The sequence below is a fragment of the Pelophylax lessonae genome, assembly GCF_965119305.1.
Source record: "Pelophylax lessonae genome assembly, chromosome: 2".
Lineage (NCBI taxonomy): Eukaryota > Metazoa > Chordata > Amphibia > Anura > Ranidae > Pelophylax > Pelophylax lessonae.
Window position 1 is genome coordinate 433161414 of NC_138769.1, and position 21262 is coordinate 433182675.

Genomic DNA, 21262 nt, shown 5'->3' on the forward strand with positions numbered 1-21262 from the left:
TTCCATTGCAGACAATTCTCCACTCGTATAAATATAAAATAAGGGTCTCCATAGTGTCACTGCTAAACCTACCTAAAAAATAATTTTGTTTTCAAACTGAAATTATTCAGATTGTAGTATTGATGCTGTATGTAAGCCAAATAATCGTAAAGGATAATATTCAATTCCACAGACCGCAGACAAACATGCCCTTCCAGTGTATGCTGCAGTTGAGACTGGCCAGAAAAATTTTACTATTTCATACCACCTCATATAGATTTAAGGTTTCCTCCAAGTATGTTATTTAACAGATTTGTGTATTTTCAATGTTGCCCTTGAGTGCACATGAAAGAAACCTTCTCCCAATTGTACGTTTTTTCTTTTTGATTTTGGTTTTTGGATTTGTATATGTCCCCAATGGAAGTGTCCATCTTACCATGCCTTTTTTGACAGCTGTTTACACAGTATTCCTAGAAATGGTCATATTTTAACAAGATTCTCCCCCCATAGACATCAAGCGTGCAAGTTCACAAAATTTTAAACAAAATTAGCCAAACCCCTAACATAACTGGAGAATTGCATGGGTCTAGAGGTGTATGTGCAAAGAAAAGTTTCTTTGTGCAAAACTATTTTGTAGTTAGGAATGGGGGGCTGTGGGTTAGACATCAGGAGTTGGACCATGACACAGAGTAGTATTTGCGAGGGGATGGGGTCAATTTGAATGCTGGGGGAAATGCTTGTTTTGTCTGGGTCTCGCAGATGGTATTGAGAGGGCCCTGCAGTTGTCGTGGGATGCACAAACATAAGGTTTCTTGTTTGTGCTGAGGTGGCAGGATTCAAGGTCCTCTAATGGTGGGTTAAAGTAGGTTAAAATGGGAATCGTTAGGGCACCTGTTTTCGGTACAAATCTCCTAATTTTGTATGTTCATGGCAATATCTGTGGGTACTGGTGCAATTTGCGAAAGTGACATAGTGGAAGTCCGACCCTAAGTGTTTCATCATTAGTGTGCAACATCTTCAGAAGAAGATGTTGCACACTAATTATTAAATGCATTGAATGAGATTTGCGCTATGTTGCGTCTGTTTTTGCTGGAATATTTGCTGGAGAGCCTTCAGCACCTCCTGAATACACACAGTGAATGTCTTACCTCTTCCTAATGCTGTAAGTGCAATTTTACCATTTTTAATGTAAATAGGACAGCTTTACACTATTGAAGGCTGCTCCTTTTAATGTTGCTGCCATGAGGTTTTGAAGGCTCTCAGATGGCTGAATGGAGGCAAAGTGGGACTGGTTAGAGCGATTTTGGAAACAATATTCCCTGGCACCTTTTCTGGCTGAATGATGATTCTGGCTTCCTTTCTTGACTCAGTGGTATATGGTTATATCAAGAAGCACATTTTTACTTTCTTGTTAATACAAGGGGTCAAATTGGTCTGGTGAATGTGGAGTGTTTCCTGGGGGCCCAGTGGAAAGGAGCATTATTTTTATTTCATAACAGCACGTGGGTGAATAAGGAAACGTTGTTTATCAAGACCTTAAGGCCCCTTTTACACTTGTAGGACCTGAAAGTCGCATGACTTTGACAAGATTTTGCCGCAGGATTTTACCACGACTTTGATGCGACTTGAAGCAATGCCTGTGTAATCTTGAGGTCCATGGATCTCAAGTCGCATCAAAGTGAGACCAAAGTAGTTCAGGGACTACTTTTAAGTCTCTGTGATTTGAAGTCGCACAGATATTATTGGTACTATTCGAGAAATCATGGGGTATGACTTGTCATGCAATTTGCAGTCCAAAGTTGCAGGACAAGTCACACAAGTGTGAAAGGGGCCTAAGTGGACATTTAATATTTGTATTTATATTAAGTGCAAGCACTGTTTTGTTATTTTAATTTCTTTTTAACACTATTTGGTGTTTAACCACTTTCCACGAATCGACAAACCTGTACATCGGCTCGGAGAAGTGGTTGTACCGGGATGATGCCTGCAGCTGCAGGCATCATCCCAGTATCAATCTTTAGAGCCGACGGTCGGCTTTCAGAAGATAACAGCCGATGTGGCTCAGGAGCTGCTTGGCCGTTATCCCAGCGAGCGGGAGGGGACGTCCCCCCCCCTCCCCTGCCTTCCCCAGCTCTGCCAGGGTCTCCCGTCCCAACGGGAGACCCGAGCAACCAGCTGGCATGCCTGGCAGATGATTGGAGTCTAAAAAAAAGCCGGATTTGGCTTTGGTCAGGTCTCCGATGTATTAACCCAAAAGCGGTGTCATGACGCCACTTCCGGTTTACTCGGCAGCTAACAGCGCTGAATTTTAAAAAGTGACAATATTCAAAAATTATGATTTCAGAATCTTGAATACTTTGAAGTGCAGTGGAGGGGTCTGGGGTCTTTTAGACCCCCATCCCTCCATAAAGAGTACCTGTCACTGCCTATTACTGTCACAAAGGATGTTTACACTCCTTGTGACAGCAATAAAAGTGATCAGATTTATTTATTTTTTTAAAAACAGTGCTAAAAATAAAAAAAATAAAATAAATAGGAATTTTTTTGTAAAGTGGCCCCATCGCCGTTAGCTCGCGCACGAAAGAAAACACTTTCATAAGTCACGTCCGCAAATGAAAACGGTGTTCAAACCACACATGTGAGGTAATCACAGCGATCACCAGAGTGAGAGCCATAATTCTAAAAAAAGATCTACACTGTAACTCTAAACTGGTAACTGTTAAAAAATTCTAAAGCTTCTCCGGAGATTTTTAAGTACCGTAGTTTGTTGCCATTCCACGAGTGTGAGCAATTTTAAACTGTAACATGCTAGGTATCTATTTACTCGGCATGGCATCATCTTTCATTATATACAAAAAAATTGGGCTAACTTTACTGTTTTTTTTTTTAAATGCAGTGAAATTATTTTTTCCCAAAAAAATTGCGTTTGAAAGACCGCTGTGCAAATACGGCGTGACAAAAAATATTACAACGGCCGCCATTTTATTCTCCAGAGTCTTTACTAAAAAAAAAAAAAAAATATATATATATATATATATATATATATATATATATATTTATATATACAGTATATATAATGTTTGGGGGTTCTAAGTAATTTTTAAGCTAAAACCACTGATTTTAACTTGTAAAAAATAAGTGTCAGAAATAGGCTTGCTCCTTAACTGGTTAAACACAGCAGCTGTACATGATAACGTGATATTGCTTTGTGAAGGCACGGGTGTTTGTATTGTTTATTTTATGACCATTAACCTAGTCACTAAAATGTTATATAATCTAACATTTTGCCTTTAGGAAACCCACCCTGAGAAATTATATGTAGCCACCAATGGAGTATATGTGTGTAGATAAGAATTTGCTGCAAAGAGGCCATAGGAGACCAGCAGCACCAAGATGTAAAAAATAAAAACCAAGGATGAAAAAAAAGTAAAAACACAATATAAAATAAAAGATTATTATTTATTATATACAATGCTTAAGCAAACTTTGGGTTTACACCTACTTTAAACATTCCCTGTCTTTGTATATTGTTTCTTTTATGGTGACTATGAAACCTGCTATGTAACATTATACTGTATTTGCTTAGAGTTCCTTTTCAAAATTTCACCCTTTGTAGCTGACAAATACTACAGAATAAATAGTAGCAGCTACAATATTTGGCATCCTCTCTAAGCTTTATGATACAATATATATTGAACACAAAGCCATCATGGCTTGAGTGTACGCAACTAAGTGAAGTATAACTAAATTATGTATGTCCTCTGAGTTTATTTTGGCAATTTGGAACTTTATTGGTCTTAGTATTGATTGGGCAGAGTGCGGAAATAGTTTTTGGAATCTACAAGTTGATGGTGATTTATAGGGTGTCAGGTTTAATATTCCCAACTCCACATTCACATTCTATTCGTTTTAAACCGGTTGCTTCTATTTTAAGGAGTAACAGATCAGCACCTGTTTTCTCTGATCTGTGCCTGACAGTTTACTCACCAGTCTCAATGCAAACTCTATCTGCAGTTTTATCAGGCTGTCTGACCTAGTGGCTATAGCACAAAACGTGATCTTTGAAGCTTTCGGAAATCATTTGCTTTACGGAAAAGAGGAGCAGCAAGAAAGGAACGCCAACAAAAACTTCTTGGTGCAGGTCATTGATTTAAAACTTTTCCTCCCTAAGTGAGCGATGGCAGAAAGTTCTTATCCTGAGGAGGTAAACAGAGACGAAGCAGCGCTGGATGAGTTCAATGACATCATCAAAAATCGATCTGGTAAGGCCAGTCTTTTTTATTTACAGCTGCTAACAAAACACTTTCAAATGCAAAATGGCTGAAGTCATGCTGAATATTTCATGCATTAATGATGGTATGCGTACTGTTGTATAAGCTGATTTACTCCACAATTGGCTTTTCTTTGACTACTGAAGCTTTTCTTTCACTTTTATTGGTTCATTACAAATGGTCAGTTAACCCTTAAACTGCTGTACATTCATTTTTCCCCTTATATGTACGAATTTACATCACTTAAAGTAAATGTAACCCTTAAACTGCTGTATATTCATTATTCCCAATGATATTTTGGAATTTACATCACTTAAAGTAAATATAACCCTTAAACTGCTGTACATTCATTATTCCCAATGATATTTTCGAATTTACATTCCTTAAAGTAAATAAAAAGTAATAACTAAATGGCTAATTTTACATATGATAATAGAAATGTGCAATGTGCAGTAAGTCAAAGCCTCCGAAGATTTTATTGTTCTTGTTGCTCTAAATTGATAGAAAACTAAATCTGATTGGTCACTTTGAAATATTGAGCATCATTATTTTTGCCCAACCTTAATACATGTTATATATATACTATCTTACAGAAATAGGCTCCTATTTTTGCCATTGTTAGGACCTAGTAAATGTCAAACGCTGAAATGAATAGCAGTAGTGTGGTTCATGTGTCTTTTTCCTACGTACAAGTCTCCTGCAGAGATCTAAATGTGACTCCCATGCCTTTGTGTAGTAATAGACTTTCTGACAGATACTTTGGCCATTTGTGTAATGGGGCAGGTCACTCGAGCTGTAAATGGAAGCGTCTGTAATGCTTCCAAGTGGGATACTGTTACAACTGCCATGGCTCATTCTGCTTTATTATGGTAGTAGTCCAGTATAGTAATTTATAGACCATTCAGTGTTTAGTTTATTTACAAGTTCACTAAGCATTCTATATATGGTTCTAACATGTAATAAACTGTCTATAGTTACCTAAAAAGCTTCTAATCACATTTATTGAATAACACTGGCTACTAAGAAAGGGAATCATTATAAACAGTAACAGCTGTGAGTGGGTAATGTGTGCATGGTGTATTATTATATTTCTGTTAGGGACCTTGTTATGTTAGACATGCTGTAGTGTGGTGGACAGCTATCTATAGCTAATCTTCGGCACTAAAATCACAGTAAATCCAGCTTAGTAAGTGATTGGTATGAGGCTGTGTTTGGGTGTTTATTAAACTGTGGCTTTTGCACATCATTATTTAGTTAAAGGGAAATGTTAGCAATTTTTTAATCAATCTTGTATATTTTTATATATCTTATATTTTATATATAAATGATATATAAAATGTATATATACTTTATATGGTTGTTATTAAATGGATATTTTTCATATGAAAGTCCAATATCAGCTCTGCATTTGTTGACTGCTCCTACCAGCTATAAATTTAGACGTCAGCGTTTCTCTGAGTCATTTATATTACTCATTCAAATGTAAGTTACTTAAAAATGTTTGTTCTTCAGAACTGTTTAAGCACCACAAGGTTAATTAACTATCTGAAACTTCAGATTATTATCTACTCGGTGGAAAGAATTAATATGAAATATTTTAAGGCAGTATATGCTGTATTTTACATTCACCTTGTTTAAAAGAAATCAAAAACTGTATTTCTGTAAGAGCCCATTCACGCTTTAGTGCTGTACTGTCAGAATGGGATTGTAACACATTTAAGTGCATTCCTTTTAAAGCAGCTCATTCAGTTTAAATAGGCTGTCAGTGGAAGATAATGCAGCAAAAAAAAAAAAAAAAGGAGCGCCACAGTATGGGCATTGTGGGGCATTGCAGTGTGGGTGAATTGCCCCCTACAATATTGCTGTGCCTTTCAAAAATGAATGACACCACAATGCACTCCATTATGGTAAGTGCATTGCCATGTGTTGTGATAAACTGAGGTAAAATGAACATGGTCCTGGTCATGACATACAAATAGAATTACAAATATAACATACGTCAAAACACTATGTATTTCTCTACAAAAAAAAAAAAAATCAAATATGTTTATTACTGAATGCATTATGCCCTATGAGATCTTTTGGACATCTTCAGATAACATTAGCCAAAATGTGTAGGAGGAAAGAGAAAACCTTATTGATCACTTTTGCTTTTTCCCATGGGTGTTTACAGCTGGCCTTGCCCACCTCTTTCCATCGATTCAAACTATAATAAAGTAGAGTTGCCTTCTAAATAAAAATAAGTCTCCATTCAATTTTATCAGCCCAAATAGGATTCCTGTTGAGACTCCACAGGTTGTGATTTTCAATGGAGTAATTCTACAGAAGCACAGCATATTTGGATCTAGTTTTTCATGTTTTTGTTGAATATCCACACAACTGTCACCCAAGATTCGCTCATGTTTTAATAAACACGTATGCATTAATTTGTGAATTTTGTTTAATAGTTGTGTAATTCATGGGTGAAAACACTGAGAAATAGTCCCCATTGACTTTAATATATGCAATGCGGGAACCCTGTTAATCCACTGCGGGTTCCCGCATCGCATTCAACTCGCAGGCAGTTTACACTGCCATATACAAATCGCTGGGGGTGTCAATACAAAGGCAATAACACCCCCAGATCAGTTCGCATATAGCAGTGTGAACTGTCAGTTCAGACATGAATCAGATCGCATAGGTGTGAACACCCATGCGATCAGATTCTAATGTGGACCCAAAAAAGGGTCCTGTGCGAGTTGTGTCTGAATGCGATGCAAATTCAGCCATGCAATCTGTATGGCTGAATGCACATCGTACAGACATCGCATGTAATTTGCAGAGCAGTGCGCTATGAATCACATGCAATGTCTGTCATCGCATATATATGTGAACCGGCTCTAACAGCCAACTGGTCTATGCATACCAGTATAGGCTTAGAATTATTTCATATTTATTGCAAAAATACTTTTTGTAAGTTAGTCATAATTTTCATCATACACTCCCCTCTCCAGATGTGAAATACTTAGAGAATAGATGATTGTATGCAAGTACTGCAGAGAATAGACTGAAATTCAGGAAAGTGCACAGCAATCAGAACAAGCTAAGAAATTGATTGTCAATGGAAAAGACATTCCAGTGGCTTATCATATAGATTCACTGCTGACCTTACAGAAAGATGCCTTGTCATTGAAAAAAAAAAAAAAACAGTGCTCTATTTGCCACAGTGGAAAATACAGTACATTAAAGCTGGACTTATATTATGAGATTTATTTCTCAGGAAAATTCAGTAGATTTTCCATTGCATGCCATTTCCACAACTTATATCAGGCACCAATATCTTTTATAAAAGGATCCTCTGTAAAATGTAAAGTGTTTGTCTTTGTACCTACAGTATATTTTTTGTAGAAAAATAGTAAAGATGTGATCTATTGCCTGTATGTGTTTCAGAAATCCCATATAGTACCTGAAAATCATTAGTGTAAACCCAGTGTAAAATTTTTAATGGGTAAAGCTCTGTACAAAAAGTAAAATTTAATGATTGCCATGTGTTCCTGATATGCATTGAACCTACTCTTATACCTGAGACCAGTTACATTTTTAAGCAGTATGACAAAAAAAAAAGAGCTCAAATGTGTTTTTTTTTTTTACTAAATTCAGTGCTGGCTGCCCTTACACTTAATCACTGAGTCAATGGATTGGAAGCCTAGCCCCCAAATTTCACATCTTTTAAAGTTTAGCCTTGGCCAGAAAGGCTGTCCATTACAGTAATAGGCTGTCCATTACAGGGCCAAAAATGAGGCTTGAGAAGATGGGAAAAAGGTTGGGTCAGACCACAAAAACCATAAACTCAGGAATAAGTTCACACCAGAACAGTTGGGCATTCCAGGCATCAGAAGCTATGTGACAGCTATGCACTGATAACTCCTGATTACTTAAGCTTATGAAACTTGGATTGGCTTTAATATATAGGTACCTAGCAAAGCATGATGACCCAATTCCCATGTGATCTGTTTGGCTAGGAAATTTAAAGCTGAAGTTAAGTCAGAAATAAAAACATCCATCCCCTGTACACCAGCACTCATACTAGGAAAGGCTGGCAACATGTGGGCTAATCAGGTGTCCTCTATACACATGTACTAAATGGGTATATACTGACAGGAAAAGAGAGAGAGCAGAAAAAGATATTATCAGTCTGCTGCTTCTCTCTGCAGTCACAGCCTAGGGACAGGGACATGACCTAGCTGTAGTAAATACTTAGGTTGCCAACCTCGTTGTCCTATCTGGCAGGGCATTGTCAAGCGTATGACTAGATAAACAAAAAAAAAATCCATCGGATAGTAAGACAGCTTTCATATACTGTATGTATTTCAATAGTATATTTTGCTTTTTCCCTGGAATTCAGATTTAATTGTGACTATAGGGTGCATAGTACCTGGTATTTATGCACATGAGCACTAAAATCTATATAGACTACTGCTGTTTAGTAATCATTTATTTTAACTTTAAAGGGTAAGGAAACATAAAAAAACCTAAAGTAGGTCCAGACCACCTCACTAAATATCCCTCGGAGGACCATAGCATTTTTTACATATCTCCAATGTTTTTTTGATCTGATGTTCTATGGGGCTAAACTGTTCTGGCCAATATATCAGATCAAGAAGCCAGTTACCATAGGTTTACTTTTCTAATTCATATACCAGTTGCCTAAAATGATTGTAAATGCTCATTTTTTTTATATTACGCTAACAAACATGCCATACTTACCCCAATCCTCCTCTTCTCTGGTCCCCAGCCAGCGCTCCTGCCCCCCCCTCCTCCGCCGAATGCCCCCATTGCAAGTCACTTGCTCTGGGGGGCATCATGTGTGATCGCTCCTGAGCCCTGCTCTGTGTGTCTACTGACACACAGGGTGCAGCTTGGTCCCGCCCATGCTGCCTCCTCACTGGCTGTGTCTGAGGAGGGAGAGAGCCTCTGCTTGCATGCACATCGCTGGTTAGAGATAAGGCTACAGTAAGTATAAGGAGGGGGGGTCTGCATGCAGAAGGTTTTTTTTTACCTTGGTGCAGGGAATGCATTCAGGTAAAATACCTTCTGCCTTTAGAAACACTTTAATGTAACCTCTGTTTAGTGACTTAAAAGTTACTGTAGCTTTAATGATAAATCGTGTTTTAGGGTTTATGCACTCAGATTATTTTATGCATTTTTTATGCCTAATGTAAATCTCCTGTAGCTTTCCCATGCCCAGGGAGTCATTTGTGTCATGTACAGCCTGAAATGCAAGTGAATGACTATATGTGGATATAATCTTGTAAACACCAATGCTTTTTTGCATCCACATTTACCTGTGAATGCACATTTTACTTATTTCCCAAACATTAAGCTTCTACATTCATGCAATACTTTGGACACGCATGCAAAGAAACATTGGCATGTATAAAATAAATTCCTGAGTGTGGGAAAGTGCAGGGAGTTTTTTGCTTAAAATATGGCTATACTAGTTTGTGTACATAGACACATTGGGCACAATATAATAAACATTCCCCAGTGACATATTTGTTATAATTCTTACCCCAGCACTTGCAGTTTACAACTTTCATTACTGCTCGCTCCTGCTCTTTCAGTGCTGCTTCCTTGAACTTTAGATTCCACAGGAAAGAGTGAACAGTGGACAGTGCAGTCTCCAGTCAGTCTGTTAGCTTGGGGAGGGGGGGGGGAGCATAGAAGTTCCATGACAACATAGGCTATGTGTATTTCTATTGATGCACACAGTGTAGGGAGGAACAACTCTAGTCCCTACATGCAGGAGTAGCTCCATAGGATGCTGCAAGAGAAAGGAGCCACCCTGAAACAGGAAAACCAGGGCAGCAGTCATGGCAGCAGCTTCAACTGGAACATAGGCAAGGATTAGGCCTTTATTCACACTTAACGCGGCTTTGAAATCATACAAGTTCATCTGAACTTGCATGATTTCAAAGCCTCATTTGAGTCCAACTTCAGGACCGACATCAAGGACATCTGTGCAGGTTCATGTACAGATGTCTATTGAAATCACCTCCAAAGTCACTAAAAGTAGTGCAGGAACTACTTTTGAAAATTGGGTGCGGTGCCACAAAGTAATTGGGACACTCCGATTGCTGGCAATAGGCTGCAATTTGACATGGGATTTGACCTGTCAAATCGCGCCGATGTGAACGGGGGTTAAACGATAAAGAAGTTGCATACTCAGTAAGTGATTAAATCAGCTGCTGAAAGTGCTTAAAAACTGAGGGTTTAATATCACTGTGTTCTGTGTGATGCTTTTGTATATTACGTCTGGAGGAAATGCAGTAAATCCAGTTTTGAAGATTAACAGTTTTCACAAATGCCCTCTAAGATCTCCCTACCTTCCTGTAAATTCAGCCTTTATTGTTTACCAGTAAATCCATGCAAGAACTTCAGATATTTTATTTTTGATGTCAAAACATTCCAAAAGCTATTATTTTTGTTTACTGTGACACAACATCCTAATAGCAATATCTGCCTGGATATTTTCATTCTAAGCAATTTCATTCTATTCATTACCTATCACCATTGTTGAACTTTTTTTTTTCTTGTAGAAACTCTCTTTTGATTATCTCAAGACATTTTCTGAACTGATATGTATAATGATACACACTTCTGGAATTATCTAATAAGAGAGGATAAAGAGCAGTGTTGTATAAAGTGCAGTGTTAAATCAGCCATTCTTATTATATTTTTTTATCAACTCAGAACAATCAGAATAATGAAAGCTTATTGCTGTATGTTTGGTGTGGACTACTGCCCTTTACACTAACTCATTACTTTAATGAATAGCCCTGCTTGTATACATTCATAAATATTTACTATCTTGCAATCCCAGAGACACCCAACACACCGGAGAAGTATGAATTTGTAATCTAGGTAAATGTGTACATGTGTTGTAAATAGGAGATCTCACTTTGGGCTCTATGGAACCTGTAGTTGATCCTGCACATTTGAGCACAGGAATAAAATTCACTGTAAACAGTGGAAAGGCATTCAGTGTAATAGGGGACTAAACTGCAAATGAGGTCTGATTTATAGTATAAGGGCAGATGGGTGTGGAAACCCATACTAGGTTTTGTATACAATAGAACAGGTATATTTGAAAGTCTTTCTGCTTTTCAGGTATATGTAACATGAAACATGATTTGGCATTGCTGGAAGATTGGTTAAAACAGTTAAAATTTTCTAAATGTAAAATAATAGACCTAGGGAAATAAAACCCCTTGAGAGAGTACAACATTGGGGGGTACAGTGTTAGCCAGCACTGAAGGAAAAATATTTGGGGGTGGGTATTTCAGATGATTGCAAAATGAGCAAACAGTATGACAAGGCAGTGGGAAAACCAAATAGAATTCTAGGATGCATCACTAGAGGGATCACCAGCAGTAGGAAGGAAGTCCTGATTCCCCTACATAGATCTTTAGTGAGACCTCATTTAGAATACGGTGTCCAGTTCTAGAGACCTCACTTACAGAAAGATATTGGTAAGATAGGACAAGTCCAGAGATAGGTAATACAAACTAATATTAATAAAAATGGTGAACGGTCTGGGGAATAAAAAAATATCAAGAGAGACTTCAGGAACTTAAAAGAGAAGTATGGGCTTCTGTTTTTTTTTTTTTTTTTATTCTTACAGTACCTGAAAGGCTGAGCTGGCAGATCCTGACTCTGTGGTCTTGATAACACGGTGCCTGGATCGACTTCCGTGATGTCAGCAGAGAGCGGACTTCAACGCCCTCTCTGCTGAAAACGGTTAATATGAGTGCAAAACAAACTGCACTCCTGTGATCCATAGGAGAAGTACAGCCAAACATCATATTAAATTCAATATGAAACAAATCAAGAACATGGGGACATGACCTCAAACTAACTGGGGGAAAGTTCAAAACTAATCTTAGAAAGTATTATTTTACTGAGAGAGTAGCTGATGCTTTGAAAACATTTCCAGCAGAGGTAGTCAACAGTAGGTGGCTTTACACATGCTTGGGACAAACATAGATCTATACTCAGACCAAAAAGTTAGCAAGAAAAAAATACAAAACATGTATAAGGACTACTCGGTCTTCTTTCTGCAATCACTTTTATATGTTTCTATGTTTCAGCAGCATGCCTATTTTGGGTGCCATCCTGATGTGACTTTGGAAGAAGCAGTTTATTTTTGCTTTTGGGAACAAGTGATTCTTGCATTCTGTGACAATAGTTTTCCACAAGATATAGTATATTTCGATTTTAGGGGGTTAATCTTAGTGTTATATATTAGGTTGAAAGATTATGTTTGTATTGAGTTAACCTTTAGGGTCCATTCACATATATACTTTGCAGTAATGCATGGTAAGTCATGGGTTTACTGCATGTTACTGCTATGTTCGTTAACTAATAGTCTGTGTGCATTGTGCTGTGCTGCAGTTCCAAATGAATATCACTTGAAAGCACATATTCAGTACAGCAAAAAGCTTTATACTGGACCGTGCAGATCTTAATACTCTATGCTGTGTTGCCAAAAATAGTACACTAAAACCAGCCATAGATGGATCAAATCTCAGGCGGTTCAGTATCTATCGAGCCTGTTGGATATTTTGCATGTGATTACTGTCAGTGGCTATAGCGGCTGGCAGTAATCATTGTGTTTAGGGAAGGATCCCTAGCCGCAGAACACAATAATGATGCTGGAGCGTGGTGGCAGTAAAGACTTTGCATCACCTATGGCTTACTTTAGGTGCATTGACGGTCTAATCAAAAGGAGCAAAAGGCCTAAAAGCATATTCTCCTTTTGTGAGTTTTTCATACCACACCCACATTTAAAATATAACATAAAATGTAGTCACATTCCCCAGCCCCAGGGATCTGTGAATGGAAAAAATACAAGTCCTATCTTCCACCACAGCAGATGGACTCATACATCTCAATGGAGTACAATAAGGTGACATAATCGCACACAAATGCTTACTTGTTCCAGCTCTAAAACAGAAGGTCCATACCTCTATACAGACCTGGAGTTGAGGGAAGAGTTTGCAGGAACCTGTGCATTGCTCCTACATTGCACTGATTGTGGTTAAACTGCCATGCAGAGTTCAATGCTTAACCACTTAAGCCCCGGAAGATTTTACCCCCTCCCCTGACCAGGGCCTATTTTGCGATTCGGCACTGCGTGAATTTAACGGACAATTGCGCGGTCGTGCGATGCTGTACCTAAACAAATTTGACGTCCTTTTTTTCCCCACAAACAGAGCTTTCTTTTGGTGGTATTTGATCACCTGTGTGATTTTTGGCTCATGCGCTATAAACAAAAAAACAGCGTCAATTTTGCAAAAATAACAATATTTTTCACATTTATTTATATGAAATTGCCAAAAAAAATGTAAAAATCAATTTTTTTTTAACATCTTAGGCCAATTTGTTGTCTGCTACATATTTTTGGTAAAAAAAATCACAAAAAGCGTATTTTGATTGGTTTGCGCAAAAGTTATTGCGTTTACTAACTAAGGGAAAGATTTTTGTCATTTTTGTTTTTTTTTAACGCGTAATGGCGGCGATCTGCGATTTTTTTGCGGGACTGTGACATTGGGGCGGACAGATCGGACCCTTGACTGACATTTTTGACACTTTTGGGGTTACCAGTGACATTACTACAGTAATCAGTGCTATACATCTGCACTGTTACTGTAAAATGATACTGGTAGTGAAGGGGTTAACTTTTTTTGAGAGGGAGGGGTGGTGTGTGTCCCCAGGGGCGTGATTCTAACTGTGATTGGCTGTGGCTTGAGCTGTAAGAACAGTGATCAAAGGTCCTACATAGTAGAACCGTATGATCACCATTCTTAAACAAGGGAGAATGACAGGCGGCTTGTTTACATTAGCCGCCTGCCTTTCTCCCGGTGTCACGGACGATCCCGAGTGCCCGGCGGACATCGGGTCCGCCAGGCACACGCGCGGGGGAGTCCGTGACCGAGCAGGAGCGTGCATTCGGCGGCGCGCGCTCGCTCCCCAGAGCCTCACAGGCTAGCGACGTAGACCTACGTCGCTTTGCCTTTGAGGGGCTGACTGCCACAGTAAATATACTGTGAGCAGTCGGCAAGTGGTTAAATTTACACTTCGCTTATTATTATGGGCACCTTTTTTCCTAAAATGAAAAACATATTGCACTTATCTGCTCAGAGCAGGAGGGACTTGGCTCCACCCCTGCTCCCTTCCCACTGAATTTGGCAATCAGCAGCAGGGAGAGAAGAACTGCACTGACGAGCAGAGCCCTGGATCAATACAACACTCAGGTAAGTATTTGTGGGGGGTGGGTGGGGAGACAATGGTGCACTATGTCTTTATAGCAATATATCTTAATGCATACAAATATTTGCATTAAGGCAAATAAAGTAATACAATGCATAGTATAAATGTAGGGGGGGGGGGGGGTTAAATGGTAGCTTAAGTGTTTGGGATATAGTTAAAGTGGTTTTAAAGCCTACAAGTTTTCTTTTACCCTAATGCATTGCCTGCATTAAAGTAAATAAAATTGTTCTAGTACCTGAAATGTCCCCCACCCCATACTTACTTATTCTTCACTTAAACTAGCTCTGTGTCTGTTTGCAGCGGCTGTCCCTGCTGTCAGGCATTGTCAGTCAAATCACGTGAAGATAAAGTTGGGGGTGGGGTCAAGCCATGCTGTCTGTGTCTATGGATGCAGAAAGCAAAGCTCATGACCAAGCCCACAGGTGTGCAACTATTGAAAGCTGCTTTGCAAAGTAGCATACCAAGAATAGCAAGCGCCAGAAGCAGCAGCAGGAGACCCTCGCGAGAATTGGGGCCGCTCTGTGCAATCAAGCATAGAGCAGAAATGTATAACATGTTTTTTACTTCTTAAAAAACGTAGACTTTAAAATGACTTTAGGATGCTGAGCAGGGGATCTCTTATGCTCACAATGCAGCAGGCAGTCACTTGGCACAGGACACAGAAGATAGTGGAACCACTGGAGTAGTGGTACCTACGAACGTGAAATTCCAGTTTCTAGAGGCATTCCACAGGTATAGTATCTGCATAGTTACATTGGTCCAAGCTGGGCCAATATAGTATTTGCATAGATACATTGGTCTAATGCAACTAGGTAAAAAAAACAAAAACAAACCTGGAATTCTTCTTTTGTGTTAGGGTCAAGTTTAGTGTTAGGGGTTACATGTCAAGATACTGTTAAAAGTTTAATCATAGTGTTAAGAATCCATTGTATGATAAACATGGTACAGTGTGAATTGGGAAGGGATTATGTATTGTAGTAAGCCTATAGTAAAGCATGTAAAAGCAGTATCTTAGTGTAAAAAACTGATCCTAATATAAATGTAAGCCCCTAAAACCCTAATCTAACTAAACCTTATTCTTAAAATATGGTATATCTAAGTAGACAGATTGGTCAGTGTACACTGCTTCACATATCTGCAGTAGACAATGTCGGCAAAAAGAAAGATTTTTTTTTTGGCAGAAGAGACATTCAAATTCACTTCTGTCAAAAACTGCATGCTAGAAAAATGTTTTTTTCTTTTTTTTTTTTTGCTAACGTTTAGCTTTAAAGACTAACAGTAATTATTACATTGTTTTATCCTGTCCTACTACACTAACATCTCATGAAAAATAAGTTAACATTATTTCTGGGAAAGTAGGAAGATCATTTTTTAAAGCATTCTAATTTAGACTAGCTGATTTGTAAGTTTTTAGCTAAACCATATGTGTTTTTAGCAGTACTGAAGACATGTTTAGGGAATGCACATATGAATTTTTAGTCTGACCTTGTGGGGAAAATAAAAAAACTATACTTTCTGCTTTTTATAGAATAAGTGAATTTAAAGCAGGCAACATTTTTTTTCAATTACCTCCTATCGACTAAACACTGAAACCTTACATGAACCCTCATATTGTAAGCAGCTATTGGGTCACAAAATATGTGTAACTTAACAAAATAATCGCTGAGATCATTCTATGTTTCAGTCCGGCATATGGTCTATTAGATTTTTGAAATAAAAGTCCAATTTGGAAATATTATTTTATGTGTTTCAGTACCCTGGCTCCTCCATCATTTATATGGTACTAGAGATGTAACAATGAAAACTGTCCATGAATGCAGAATCTGTTAATGTATATCTTGATTGCTTTATGAACTGCCTGGTTGTGGTTATCAGTGATCCTGGCTTTATAAGTAGAACATAAAACAAACTAGATGCCGGTCAGCTGTAGCACCTAAGGACATTAGTCAAAGTAATTCATGAATATCTATGCACATAATTTGAATGGGTGATAAGATTTAATCAGTATAGAGCACAGTAAAGCACAAGAGATATAAAAAGATTAATTGCTTGCTTTGACGCTTACAACCTTCTATTGCACAGTGCCTTACATTGTGATCTCTATTTTATTTTGAGTGTACTGTGATTCAGACCAACAAATCCATCATTCTGAAAAAGAATGACCTTTTTACGAGAGTAAATTTACTATGCTCCTTGCATATGTTAGCTTATAAGAATTAAACCGCTTTTGTAAATTTATAGTTTCATGCAAAATTTTGTCTCAAGAGTTATGGGCTAAAGTAAGAGTAAAACCCAGAGCTCTGTGACTGTGCTCTGCAGATTTGCTTTGGGAGAGACAATATATCGGTGAGCATGAAATGCAAGTGGGAACGTGTTTGTGCATATGTATATAGCTATGTTAATCTGGTTGAAATAATGCTGCAATATTGAGTGCTCAACAATATGTTTGGTCCATAACGACAATGAGGTTGTTCACCTCTGAAGAGAGTTTTCATTTTGCAAGGACATTTTCCTGTAGCTTAGTGAATGAGGTGAAGGTTTTTTTTTTAATATACTTTCCTCACATGTGATGAGTATTATTTGCAAAGTGTGTTTTTACCACATTCACTAAGTGAAAATTCCCTTGCAAAGTGAAAATTCCTAAGCAATGTGAATTGTCTGCTTTAGTAATTCAACCCCAAACTGTCAGACTTTAATTTTATCTGACAGATCTCTCTAGAAGGCCACCCAAGTTGAATGCATATGATACAATACTACAATGAAGAACATGCGACCACTAAATACAGACATACCACCTTCTTTTTATTCCTTTTTAGTTTTTTCACATTACCAGTGTCCACCCACACTCTTATGCAGAGATAATTTTGAATTGTTAACTGATTAATCAGAGTTTGACAGCTTTGCATGACAATCCTGCCCATGTGTAACACCTGACACTACAGATCCTTACTGAGCCCCATAAAACCCTCTCCCTTGTGCTTCCATTAGCTATTTTTAACATTCATTGCTAAATGAGGTTGTGTTCAGATCAGAAGTCAGTGCCACATCAAATGCAGTCATCAATGCTTATTAGTGAATGAGGTCACTGGAGGACATCAGCATAGATGAATTATTCCCTTGTATTTGCACAGTGATAAACCCCACTTCATATTCAGGTAACAAGCAATCCTTGAAAAAAACAGAGATCACAGGCCTGGAAAAAGCCACAAGCTCAGCTCCCAAAACAGCTGTTTATTTAGTTTGCCATCTCTAATTCTATAGCTCTTTGTTCTGTCCTTAAACAGCTAATCAACTGCATTGAATGTTTTCACAGCTGCTTAGCACAAATGTTGGTGGTCTGAGGAGATGACTTATGCAACCACGAAGCCTGTAAATACATTTCAGAAAAAAAAAAAAAATCCAGTATGCTAAACTGACCTCTTTATGATATGAACAGAAATATTAAAATACACACCAATAATGTAAACCGATACCAAAGAAAAAATAAAAAAAGTGATGCCCTTCACACTGCCTACAGCAGCCAGTCATGTACCTAATGCCTTGGCACTGGTTGTGTAGTCTTTGCTGTTCACTGTTTTGTGGCCAGTGAGAAATCATTAATAAAACTTGTTCTACTTTTTTGGATTGTGGTTGTTATCCAAAGTACAAGAAATTTTACGATCAAGTAATTTTCTTCCCAATTATCAGAAAACACATGAAGTGCTAGATAGGTCTCACTGCAGCAGTTTTTCTAGAATGAGTAAGTACTAGGGTTGAGCGGACACCTAGATGTCCGTGTTCGACGGGTTCGGCCGAACTTTAAAAAAAAGTCCGGGTCCGTGTCCCGGACTTTTACCGAACTTTTCCCGGACACCGAACCCCATTGAAGTCAATGGGGACCCGAACTTTAAGGCACTAAAATGGCTCTAAAACACCAAAGGAAAGGGCTAGAGTGCTGCAAATGGCAGCAAAACGTAATTAAGAGCATGGCAAGTGCTCTGCAAACAAATGTGGATAGGGAAATAACTTAAAACAACAAAAAAAAACAGAAAAATAAAACAATGTTCTTCTTCATCTCTGAAGGACGAGGCCCATATGGAGTAGGAGGGAGGTTGAGGTGGTGGTGGATGTGGCGGTGACATAGGCGTGCGCACAGGGTGTGCTGGGTGTGCCTGGGCACACCCTAATCACCTAGGGCACATAGCATTGCCAGTGAGGAGATGGGAAAGATCTCCCTGGGACCTGCTCTGCTCTATTTCTCCTTGCCTACAGGTACATGGCCCCGATACATTACTCTCCCTGCTGGCAAACACATGCATGTGTATTTCAACTTTGGGGTGCACACCTTAATGCAATAGGCTGCGCACACCTATGGGCGGTGTAGGTGGAAGCGGCGGTGGAGGAGGACCAGGGCCGGATTAACAGCATCATGGGCTTGGTGCTGAGGATTTTGAAGGGCCTTAGGGCCGTGCCTTGCCATGCACCCAGAGGAGGAAGGGTGCAGCCATGCATGCCTAATTCAACATGGGATGCTGTCTCTGAAGCCCATAAACACATCCATGCATCGCCAACTGTCCCTCCTTGTCCGGCCTTCACGCTGTGTGGGGAGGTTCTGAGGGTGCTGCCTGGGGAAGCGAGCATAGAAGCCAGACTTCTGTGTTTACAAGTGACAGAAGAGCGGTAACAGTGAATATGGCCAACCCGGGGCCTATATAAAAGGTAGGGGCCTGGAGCTGCAGCTCCAATAGACCCTACATTAATCTGGCCCTGAGGAGGAGGACGAGGTAGCCAACACTGCTTCTTTTCACAAATTTTAAATGAGGGTACACCCCAAAAGAGTGAGAAAGAGCAAAAATGGAACAATGGGTGGGTAAGGTCGGTATCCATTGCTATTCTGCATAAGGTACGGAAAAGTCCCGTGGGATCCATGCCTGGTTCATTTTAATGAACGTGAGCTTGTCCACATTGTCTCTGGACAGGCGGCTGCGCTTGTCTGTTATAACGCCCCCAGCCGTGCTAAATACCCGTTCAGATAATACACTGGCTGCAGGGCACGCCAGCACCTCCAAGGCGTAAAGGGCAAGCTCAGGCCATGTGCCCAATTTGGAGACCCAGAAGTTGAAGGGGGCAGACCCGTCATTCACTACATGTAGGCGTGTGCACACATACTGCTCCACCATGTTGGTAAAATGCTGCCTCCTGCTAAGACGTTCCATCTGAGCTGCTGGTGCTGCTGTTTGTTGTGGCGTGCTGACAAAGCTTTTCCACATTTCGGCCATGCTAACCCTGCCTTCTGAGGTGCTGGCGGTGCCCTGGTTGCGTTGGCGACCTCCTCCTCCTCCTCCTCTGCCTTGTGCTTCCACTGTGGCCCCGCTGTCAGATGGGAATGCCAGCAGCATGGCGTCTACCAGCGTGCGCTTGTACTCGCGCATCTTGCGATCGCGCTCCAGTGAGTGAATTAAGGACGGTACGTTGTCCTTGTAACGGGGATCCAGCAGCGTGGCCACCCAGTAATCAGCACAAGTTAGAATGTGGGCAACTCGGCGGTCGTTGTGGAGACACTGCAGCATGTAATCGCTCATGTGTGCCAGGCTGCCCAGAGGCAACGAAAGGCTGTCCTCTGTGGGAGGTGTATGGTCCGTGTCCTCTGTATCCCCCCAGCCACGCACCAGTGATGGCCATGAGCTGGCCTGGGTGCCACCCTGCTGTGAACATGGTTCCATCTCCTCCTCCAGCTCCTCCTCCTCCTCATCCTCCTCATCCTCCAGAACTGTGCCCCTGCTGGACAATTGCGTCCCTGGCGTTTGCGTGTGCAGGAACCCACCCTCGGAGCCCCTTGCGAATGACTGCCCTGAAAGCCTTGGAAATGTTACCTCTTCATCCTCCTCCTCCTCCTCATCCTGTGCCACATCCTCTTCCATCATCGCCCGAATTGTTTTTTCAAGGAGGCATAGAAGTGGGATAGTTAAGCTGAGAACGGCGTCATTGCCACTGGCCATGTTGGTGGAGTACTCAAAACAGCGCAACAAGGCACACAGGTCTCGCATGGAGGCCCAGTTATTGGTGGTGAAGTGGTGCTGTTCCGCAGAGCGACTCACGCGTGCGTGCTGCAGCTGAAACTCCACTATGGCCTGCTGCTGCTCGCACAGTCTTTCCAGCATGTGCAAGGTGGAGTTCCACCTTGTGGGCACGTCACATATGAGGCGGTGAGCGGGAAGGCCGAAGTTACGCTGCAGCGCTGCCAGGCGAGCAGCAGCAGGGTGAGAACGCCGAAAGTGCGCACAAACGGCCCGCACTTTCTGCAGCAGCTCTGACATATCGGGGTAGTTTTTAAGGAACCTCTGCACCACCAAATTCAGCACATGCGCCAGGCAAGGGATGTGCGTCAAACCGGCTAGGCCCAGAGCTGCTATGAGATTTCGCCCGTTATCGCACACCACCAGGCCGGGCTTGAGGCTCGCTGGCAGCAACCACTCATTTGTCTGCTGTTCCATGCTCCTCCACAACTCCTGCGCGGTGTGTGGTTTGTCCCCCAAACAGGCAAGTTGTAAAACTGCCTGCTGTCGTTTACCCCTGGCCGTGCTGAAGTTGGTGGTGAAGGTGTTACGCTGTCCGGATGAGGAGGCGGTAGAGGATGAGGAAGCGGAGTAGGAGGAGTTAGGAACAGGAGGCAAACTGAAGCGCCCTGCAATCCTCGGTGGTGGAAGGACATGCGCCAAATT

General features: G+C 40.4%; 1 protein-coding gene across 1 annotated transcript in view; it reads left to right on the forward strand.

Moving 5' to 3' along the window:
• Positions 1-3984: 3984 nt before the first annotated feature.
• DMD (dystrophin) overlaps positions 3985-21262 on the forward strand; it is a 3625631-nt gene continuing 3608353 nt past the window's right edge. Inside the window, exon 1 of the mRNA XM_082246191.1 lies at positions 3985-4241. Coding sequence (XP_082102317.1) covers positions 4157-4241 — 85 coding nt within the window. The 5' untranslated portion in view covers positions 3985-4156. The remainder of the gene's footprint in view (positions 4242-21262) is intronic.